The sequence below is a fragment of the Amphiura filiformis genome, chromosome 19 (assembly GCF_039555335.1).
Source record: "Amphiura filiformis chromosome 19, Afil_fr2py, whole genome shotgun sequence".
Classification (NCBI taxonomy): Eukaryota; Metazoa; Echinodermata; class Ophiuroidea; order Amphilepidida; family Amphiuridae; genus Amphiura; species Amphiura filiformis.
The window spans coordinates 56,755,730-56,766,228 of record NC_092646.1 but is presented as its reverse complement, the minus strand read 5'-3'; the positions used below and the strand labels follow the sequence as shown (position 1 = coordinate 56,766,228).

Sequence of the window (10,499 nt, the reverse complement as noted above, 5' to 3'; positions counted from 1 at the left end):
ATTGTTAACATGAAGCCTCCGAAACAAAAAAAAAATGACTTGCTGTGATAATTAAATTTTTGTCACAACTGAAATTCAATACTTAGAAGCAAAGCATGAAAATTGGTAATTGTGATATTTTTTACCTATTTTTTCATGTCAATTTGTAGTAGTTAGCCAAATATTTTACTTTTATGGTCACCTGTGTTGTTAACTGAAGCCTCCGAAACACAAATCGCTTGAATTGCCAATTTTAAAAAATAACTCCAATTTCTGTGAAACTTGGCTGGGAGGTTCCTTTCATCAAGTAGTATTTGTACATGAAGTTAGACATTCAAATAATTTTACGAACCCAATTAAAACTTTAAAAATATGTTTAAGGTTGGGAAATTTCCATTGCAAATGACCCTTGATGTTAAAAATGTTCAAAATTGCAATTACAAACATAGCAAAACATGGTATAAAATTTAACCCCGCCCGGCAGCGCCCGGCGTAGCTACAACCCTGCTGTGTAATACACTTTCATCTTTCTTTTGTCTACACGTGTAACACGTGTGATGGAATGCAGTTTAATATCCCCGCCAAGGCCACATCATTTCACATTTTAGGTGGGATAAACCTAAGGGGGGTCCCAGCTATGGCTGCCATTGAGGTGTAGGAATGCGTGAAAATGCATTCGTCTATAAGGCAAATATTTATGACTGTTTAGCTAGCCGGAACCAGAGTATCAGTAATAACAAGTATTGCTTTTGGGTGTGTGTGTTTATTTACAGAATCACCAGATAATTTCCAGTTGTACTAACGTCTCCAAAAGTGGTGTCACTTCAGAGCAACCATCAACTTGTAAGTGTAGCAGCCGTAATCGTAAAGAAGAGAACATTCAGTGCTTCGAAATGTGTAAATAAATTACAATTTGAAAACTTCACAAACAGAAGTCATTGGAAAGAGCATGAGCATGTTAATACTGGTGAGAAGCCATTTATGTGTAAATTGTGTAATAAAAGCTACGCAAGGCCAACTTCCTTAAAAAATCATTACCACACTCATGACTCGGAGTCCTCAAATCCTCAACAGATTTATTCCAGTTGTAAAGAGACAACGTGCACCGCATGTCAATTTTGTAGCACCGAATTCGTCAATAGGAAGAACTGGACATGGCATGAGTGTGGCCATTGGTCATATTGGAGTGAAGGCTGTTCATATGGATGTTTGTAAACTTTGTAATAAATCCTATTCAGTGTCAGGTAACGCAACAAAGCATGAATGCATTCATATTATTGAAGCAGAGAAATTTAGATGTACGTTTGGTGATACTAGATACTATACGTACATGTAGATACAAGTGCCTGACCAGAGTAAACGCAAATGAAAGTGTCTGACCAGAGTATACGGTGATACAAGGTTTTTTGGTGTTTTTTTTTTACAGAATCACCAGATGAATTCCAGTTGTACTAATGTCTCCAAAAATGGTGGGTATATTCTTATCAAAGTGGAGCCTTTTGAAACAAGTGAAGCCTCCATAGTATCATATAAATCAAACGTACATGTATATAGAGAAAGTTGTACTGAAGAGCTAGCTATTGAATTGAGACCATCGGACAAAGCTTCCACTGAGCATGACAGTATTGATATTAAAGAAGAGCCTTTTGAATTCAAGTCTGAAAGTGAAGACTCCCCACTATCAGCTAACGCAAATGTTCAATGTGAAGAGTTTGAATTGAGGTCTTCAAATGGAGCCTCCACTGATCATGAGGGTATTCGTGTCAAATATGAGCCTTTTGAATTCAAGTCTGAAAGTGAAGACACCACACTATCAGCGAACGCAAATCATAGAATTCAACGTGAAGAGTGTGAATTGAGGTCTTCAAACGAAGGCTCTATAGAGTATGACAGTTTTGCTATCAAAGAGGAGCCTTTTGAATTCATATCTGAATGTGAAACAAGTGAAGTTGCCGCAGTGTCATATAACACAGATGTAAGTGAAGGAATTCATACTGAAGAGATGGTCAGGTCTGCAGACGGAGCCTACAATGATCATGAAAATATTGACCTTAAAGAGGAGCCTTTGGAATTCGAGTCTGAAAGTGAAGTCTACACACTATCAGCTAACGCAAATGAGCGAATTCAGAGTGAAGACTTTGTACTTAAGTCTTCAAATGAAGGCTCCATAATGCATGACAGTATTCATGTCAAAGAGGAGCCTTGTGAATGTATCCCTTCAAGTGAAATCCCAGTAGTGTCAGAAAACACAAATTTATTTGAAAGAATTCTTCCCAAAGAAACGGCTATTGAATTGAGATATTCCAGTGGAGCCTCCACTGAGCATGAGGGTATGCATGTCAAAGAAGATTCTTTTGAATGCAAGTCTGAATGTGAAACAAGTGAATTCGACGCAGCGTCTGATAACACAGATGTAAATGAAGGAACTCATACTGAAGATATGGTTTTTGAATTTAGGTCTGCAGACGGAGGCGACACTGGTCATGAGGGTATTGATCTTATAGAGGAGCCTTTTGAATGTAACTCTTCAAGTGAAGCATTAGCAAGTGAATGCATAACAGAGACTGCAGATAATGTAGATATTCAAGCTATAAATGACCATGAACATATTCGTACCAAAGGAAAGTCCTTTGAATGTAAATATTGTGACAAATGCTGCACAACATCAAGTGAAATGAAAAAACATGAACTCAAGTGTAATGAAAAGAAGCATTTTAAATGTAAATATTGTAACAAAGGCTTCACACAGTCAAGTTACTTGAAAGCACATGAGCGTACACATACTGGAGAGAAGCCTTTTAAATGCAACGAATGTAACAAATGTTTCATGACATTGGGCCGCTTGAAAAGACATAAAAAACGTATCCATACTGGAGAAAAACCATATAAATGTTCATCATGTGACAAAAACTTCATCACATCAAGTAATTTGAAAACACATGAACGTATTCATGATAAAGAGAAGCCTTTTAAATGTCAATATTGTAACAAAGGATTTACACAGTCAGGTCACATGAAAGCTCACGAGCGTACACATACTGGAGAGAAGCCCTTTAAATGTAACATTTGTAACAAATGTTACATGACATTGGATACCTTGAAAACTCATGAAAAACGTATCCATACTCACTCTGGAGAAAAACCCTATAAATGTTCATTTTGTGACAAACACTTTATTACATCAGGTGAATTGAAATTACATGAACGTATTCATACTAAAGAGAAGCCTTTCAAATGCACATTTTGTAACAACGGCTTCAGAAAGTCAAGTAATTTGAAAGCACACGAGCGTACACATACTGGAGAGAAGCCCTTTAAATGTGACATTTGTAACGAATGTTTCATCAGATTCAGTACCTTGAAAAGACATGAAAAACTTATCCACACTGGAGAAAGACCATTTACATGTTCATTATGTGACAAAAACTTTATTACATCAAGTGAGTTGAAAGCACATGAACGTATTCATATTAAAGAGAAGCCTTTTAAATGTCAATACTGTAACAAAGGGTTCACATGGCCAAGTTGCTTGAAAATACACGAGCGTACACATACTGGAGAGAAGGCTTTTAAATGCAACAAATGTAACAAATGTTTCATGACATTGCGTAGCTTGAAAAGTCATGAAAAACGTATCCATACTGGAGAAAAAACATAAACGTTCATCATGTGACAAAAACTTTATTACATCAAGTGAATTGAACTTACACGAACGTATTCACACTAAAGAGAAGCCATTTAACTTTAAATATTGTAACAAAGGCTTCACACAGTCAAGGAACTGGAAAGCACATGAACGTACACTTACTGGGGAGAAGCATTTTAACTTGAAACAGTATAAAAAAACGTATCCATACGATTGGAGAAAAACCATATAAATGTTCATTTTGTGATAAAAAGTTTATTAGAGCAAGTGAATTGAAATCACATGAACGTTTTCATGCTACAGAGAAACCTTTTAAATGTCAATATTGTAACAAATGCTTTACACAACCAAGTCATTTGAAAACACATGCACGTATCCATACTAAAGAGAAGCCTTTCAAATGCACATTTTGTAAAAAAGACTTCACACAGTCAAGCCACAGGAAAGAACATGTACATGAACGTATTCATTCTAAAGATAGGCCTAAGCCTTTCAAATGCAACTTTTGTAACAAAGACTTCACACGGGACAGAAGCCTTACATGTGTACATATTGTGGTAAAGGGTTTGCACTGTCAAGTCACTTGAAAGTACATGAACGTATTCACACTGAAGAGAAGCCTTTCAAATGTAAAGTTTGTAACAGAAGATTTACACAGCCAAGTAATTTGAAAACACATGAACGTACATATATTGAAGAGAAGCCTTTTAAATGCAACATTTGTAACAAATGTTTCAAAATATTGCATAGCTTAAAAAGCCATGAAAAACGTATCCATACTGGAGAAAAAACATATAAATGTTCAGCATGTGACAAAAACTTTCTTACATCAAGTGAATTGAAATCACATGAACGTGTTCATACTGAAGAGAAACCTTAGATATAAATACACGGTGTCCCAAAAATATTACCGAGTAACTAAAATTGGACGTAAGTCGAGAAATAAACATCAGAATCAAAAACAAAAAAAAATGTAGCGCATAGCCTATTTTATTGTGCATCACATACGAAACTTTTATTTGATTTGTTTGACTGGTTGCGAAGAAATGTACGATTACATAATGCGAGCATCAATGCAGTTCATTCCAAATTTGATCAACATACGCTTTTTTCATACTTGCTCATCGCTTCGTAAAGTTTATCTATCTAATTAAATTTAGTTCACATTATTTATTTTATAATCCGACTGTGTTATGTTAATAACAGTTTGTCCGAGAATACTTTGCTTTCTGCAATTGGAAGCTTTCCAACTTTAATTCTTTAGGTTGTGCAAATATGTTTTACATGTATTTCAACTTTCAAAAGAACATTTGAGCCAAGAGTGACAATGATCAAGTGCTTTCAGCTTTACGTGTAATTTTGATACCATGATATTAATGTTGAAGTTTAAAAGATTTAAACTTTGCATTACAATGTGTGTGAGAATTTTTTTTAAGCCAGCTAGAATTCTTTATGCAACATATATATCAACATTAACGAAAAAAGTTATTTACAAGTACCGAGCATCATCTTACATGCAAGTCATATTCAATATCGTGCAGGTTTGAAAGGATAGGACTGGAGTCAAGCTAGGAGGTCTATATTTAATGTGCAGTTTGTTACATTAAAAACTGATCCTAATTCGTCCAATCAAATGCGTGTACTTCTTGAGGTCACATTGGATTCACTGGGGTGTGATGTTGCGCAGGATACGGTGCATTAAAAATAAATCTACCCAAATAGGATTTAGTCGTAATATACAATTTTTTTCAAGTGTTCGGATATTTTGTTGGCCCAGTATAATGAAAAGCATATTTCCAAACCGTGTTAAGTCCACAACCCCATGTGTCTCATTTACTTGTGTGATACAATCACAATTACTTTGACAAGTTTAGCAACAATGAGTTGTACCAACAACAAGCTATTATTTACCATAACAATGCTGCATAACAATATGCAGACTATTGTTCTCATTTGGGAAACAAAGGCCTCACATAGTATTGTTACTGTGCATCCATCCACTGTTTGCGTTGTAATGGTGCATGCAACTATAAATTATAATATACATAGCTGTCACAAAACACAACCCATTGCAATATCGCACAGGGAAATCGGATACATGCATGGGTTTGTGGACTTACGGTTTGGAAATACATGTAAGCTCTTTATATAATTGCCTTGTTTGTTTAAATTGGTATGTGTCTCCAGGGAATTTGAAGATAAAGGTGGGCATTCACAGAAGGATTCTCACATAGACGAATCCATCCATTCCAGCCAAGTGATGGTCAGAATTCAGTCAGCCATTAATGGTCTTAATGGGACCCGTCTGCACCAAACTGGTGTTGTTACTGCACAATTGTGTGGATTAAATCTGCTTTAAAAAATCGATGTTGAATTGTACTGTGTTAGTCTGTGTAGCAGGGTTGTAGCTAGGCCAATATCTATGCCAGGTGGCAAATTATTGCGAAGCCGAGCGCGCATAGCACGTGGAGCTCTCGCGCTTACGGCCGGGGGTCCAGGGGCCCGCTTAAGGGGTATCACCCCCCTAAAAAATTTTTTTTTGCTCCTCTTATGATGAAAAAATCATTTATTAAAAAAAAAATATTTTTTTTGGTGCCGGGTGCCGGACGGCCCCGCCCGGCGTAGCTACAACCCTGCTGTGTAGTACACTTTCATCTTTCTTTTGTCTACACGTGTAACACGTGTGATGGAATGCAGTTTAATATCCCCGCCAAGGCCACATCATTTCACATTTTAGGTGGGATAAACCTAAGGGGGGTCCCATGCAGCTATGGCTGCCATTGAGGTGTAGGAATGCGTGAAAATGCATGCGTCTATAAGGCAAATATTTCTGACTGTTTAGCTAGCCGGAACCAGAGTATCAGTAATAACAAGTATTGCTTTTGGGTGTGTGTGTTTATTTACAGAATCACCAGATAATTTCCAGTTGTACTAACGTCTCCAAAAGTGGTGTCACTTCAGAGCAACCATCAACGTGTAAGTGTAGCAGCCGTAATCGTAAAGAAGAGAACATTCAGTGCTTCGAAATGTGTAAAAAAATTACGATTTGAAAACTCAGAAAAAAACATTTTGTACCAAAAAAAAAGTCATTTACTGACTAGATGTCGATTTTGTAACAAGAAGTTCACAAACAGAATACAGAAGTCATTTGAAAGAGCATTGAACATGTTCATACTGGTGAGAAGCCATTTATGTGTAAATTGTGTAATAAAATCTATGCAAGGCCAACTTCCTTGAAAACTCATTAACACACTCATGACTCGGAAATCCTAAACAGATTTATTCCAGTTGTAAAGAGACAACGTGCACCGCATGTCAATTTTGTAGCACCGAATTCGTCAATAGGAAGAACTGGACATGGCATGAGTGTGGCCATTGGTCATATTGGAGTGAAGGCTGTTCATATGGATGTTTGTAAACTTTGTAATAAATCCTATTCAGTGTCAGGTAATGCAACAAAGCATGAATGCATTCATATTATTGAATCAGAGAAATTTAGATGTACGTTTAGTGATACTAGATACTATACGTAGATACAAGTGCCTGACCAGAGTAAACGCAAATGAAAGTGTCTGACCAGAGTATACGGTGATACAAGTTTTTTTTTTTTTACAGAATCCCCAGATGGAATCCAGTTGTACTAATGTCTCCAAAAATGGTGGGTATATTCGTATCAAAGTGGAGCCTTTTGAAACAAGTGAAGCCTCCATAGTATCAGATAAAACAAATGTAGATGGACAAATTCGTACTGAAGAGCCAGCTATTGAATTGGAGTCATCAGACAAAGCTTCCACTGAGCATGACAGTGTTGATATTAAAGAAGAGCCCTTTGAATTCAAGTCTGAAAGTGAAAACTCCCCACTTTCAGCTAACGCAAATGATAGAATTCAAAGTGAAGAGCTTGAATTGAGGTCTTCAAACGAAGGCCCCATAGTGTATGATAGTATTGATCTTAAAGAGGAGCCTTTTGAATTTAAGTCTGAAAGGGAACACTCCACAATATCAGCTAAATCAAATGAACGAATTCAAAGTGAAGAGCTTGAATTGAGGTCTTCAAATGAAGGTTCCATAGAGCATGACAGTATTCATGTCAAACAGGAGCCTTGTGAATGTAACTCTTCATCAAGTGAAGCCTTAGCAGAGTCAGATAACACAAATGTATATGAAAGAATTCAACCTGGAGAAGCAGCTTTTGAATTGAGGTTAGCAAATGGAGCCTCCACTGAGCTTGAGTATAATCATGTCAAAGAGGAGCCTTTTGAATGTAACTCTTCAAGTGAAAGCCCTGCAGCGTCAGATAACACAATCCTTCAGGAAGGAATACTTCCTAAAGAAATGATTTTTGAATTGAGGTCTTCAAATAGAGCTTCCACTGAGCATGAGGGTATTCATGTCAAAGAGGAGACCTTTGAATCTGAATGTGAAACAAGTGAAGTTGCCGCAGTGTCAGATAACACAGATGTAAATGAAGGAACTCATAATGAAGATATAGTTTTTGAATATAGGTCTGCAAACAGAGCCTACACGGATCATGAGTATGACAATATAGAGGATCCCATTGATTTCAAGTCTGAAGGTGAAGACTCCACACTATCATCTAACGCAAATGAACGAATTCAGAGTGAAGAGTTTGTATTGGGGTTTTCAAACGAAGGCTCTATTTTGCATGACAGTATTACTTTGAAAGAGGAGCCTTGTGAATGCAAATCTGAATGTGAAACAAGTGAAGTCACCGCAAAGTCAGATAACACAGATATTGATCTTGAAGAGGAGCCTTTTGAATGTAACTCGTCAAGTGAAGCCATAGAAGAGACTGCAGGGTTAGATTCCTCAACAGATTATGTCGATATCCAAGATATAAATGAGAAACAGTTTGAATGTTCATCATGTAACGAAAGCTTTGCCAGATTTATTCTCTTAATTGAACATGAATGTATTCATTCCAGAGGGAAGTCCTTTGAATGTAAATATTGTGACAAGTGCTTCACAACGTCAAGTGATTTGAAAAACACGAACTCAAGTATAATGAGAAGAAGCCTTTTAAATGTAAATTTTGTAACAAAGGCTTCACACAGTCAAGTAACTTGAAAACACATGAACGTACACATGCTAAAGAGAAGCCTTTCAAATGTACATTTTGTAACAAAGGGTTTACACAGTCAAGTCACTTGAAGACACACGAACGTATTCATACTGGAGAGAAGCTTTTTAAATGCAACATTTGTAACAAATGTTTCAACAGATTGGATAACTTGAAACGACATGAAAAATGTTTCCATACTGGAGAAAAACCATATAAATGTTCATCATGTTACAAAAAGTTTATTACATCAAGTGACTTGAAAACACATGAACGTATCCATACTAAAGAGAAGCCTTTCAAATGTACATTTTGTAACAAAGGCTTTACACAGTCAGGTAACTTGAAGAACCACGAACGTACACATACTGGAGAGAAGCTTTTTAAATGCAACATTTGTAACAAATGTTTCAACATATTGGGTAACTTGAAACGACATGAAAAATGTTTTCATACTGGAGAAAAACCATATAAATGTTCATCATGTGACAAAAAGTTTATTACATCAAGTGACTTGAAAACACATGAACGTATTCATATTAAAGAGAAGCCTTTTAAATGTCGATATTGTAACAAAGTGTTTACACGGTCAAGTTACTTAAAAGTACATGAACGCATTCATACTGGAGAGAAGCCCTTTAAATGCAACATTTGTAACAAACGTTTCAACAGATTGGATAAATTGAAACGACATGAAAAACTTGTCCACACTGGAGAAAGACCATATAAATGTTCATTATGTGACAAAAAGTTTATTACATCAAGTGACTTGAATAAACACGAGCGTATTCATATTAAAGAGAAGCCTTTTAAATGTCAATATTGTAATAAAGGCTTCACAGCGTCTTGTCATATGAAAGCACATGAACGCATTCATACTAGAGAGACGCCCTTTAAATGTAGCATTTGTAACAAATGTTTCAACAGATTGGGTACCTTGAAAAGACATAAAAAATGTGTCCACAATGGAGAAAGAACATTTAAATGTTCATTTTGTGACAAAAACTTTATTACATCAAGTGACTTGAATAAACACGAGCGTATTCATATTAAAGAGAAGCCTTTTAAATGTCAATATTGTAACAAATGCTTTACACGACCAAGTCATTTGAAAACGCATGCACGTATCCATACTAAAGAGAAGCCTTTCAAATGCACAATAAAGAAAAAAAGACTTTACACAGTCAAGTCACTTGAAGAGACATGAACGTATTCATACTAAAGATAGGCCTAAGCCTTTCAAATGCAACTTTTGTAACAAAGACTTCACACAGTCACATCACTTGAAGCAACATGAACGCTTTCATACTGGAGAGAAGCCTTTCAAATGTACATTTTGTAACAAGGATTTCACACAGTCAGGTGACTTGAAGACACATGCACGTATCCATACTAAAGAGAAGCCTTTCAAATGCACAATTTGTAAAAAAGACTTCACACGGTCACAGCACTTGAAGCAACATGAACGCCTTCATACTGGAGAGAAGCCTTTTAAATGTACATTTTGTAAAAAAGGCTTTTCACAGCCAAGTCACTTGAAGGTCCATGAACGTATTCATACTAAAGAGGAGCCTTTCAAATGTAAAGTTTGTAACAAAGGATTTACACAGTCAAGTAATTTGAAAACACATGAACGTACACATATTGAAGAGAAGCCTTTTAAATGCAACATTTGTAACAAATGTTTCAAAATATTGCATAGCTTAAAAAGCCATGAAAAACGTATCCATACTGGAGAAAAAGCATATAAATGTTCAGCATGTGACAAAAACTTTCTTACATCAAGTGAATTGA

General features: G+C 36.1%; 2 protein-coding genes across 2 annotated transcripts; both read left to right on the top strand.

Annotated features, from left to right (window-relative positions):
- The first annotated feature begins 1,335 nt into the window (after positions 1 to 1,335).
- On the top strand, positions 1,336 to 3,943 carry LOC140141534 (uncharacterized). The gene has a single exon (XM_072163439.1). The coding sequence runs from the start codon at positions 1,415 to 1,417 to the stop codon at positions 3,635 to 3,637; it is 2,223 nt and encodes a 740-aa protein (XP_072019540.1). The 5' UTR covers positions 1,336 to 1,414; the 3' UTR covers positions 3,638 to 3,943.
- Positions 1,423 to 8,818, top strand: LOC140141535 (uncharacterized). Its single transcript, XM_072163440.1, has 3 exons — positions 1,423 to 1,448; positions 6,532 to 6,601; positions 7,241 to 8,818. The coding sequence occupies exon 3, from the start codon at positions 7,250 to 7,252 to the stop codon at positions 8,711 to 8,713; it is 1,464 nt and encodes a 487-aa protein (XP_072019541.1). The 5' UTR covers positions 1,423 to 1,448; positions 6,532 to 6,601; positions 7,241 to 7,249; the 3' UTR covers positions 8,714 to 8,818.
- The last annotated feature ends 1,681 nt before the right edge of the window (positions 8,819 to 10,499 follow it).

Bases quoted from the DNA above. Each gene is read 5' to 3' on its own strand.
- LOC140141534 (XM_072163439.1), top strand. From the start codon at position 1,415: ATGAATTCCAGTTGTACTAATGTCTCCAAAAATGGTGGGTATATTCTT.
- LOC140141535 (XM_072163440.1), top strand. From the start codon at position 7,250: ATGGAATCCAGTTGTACTAATGTCTCCAAAAATGGTGGGTATATTCGT.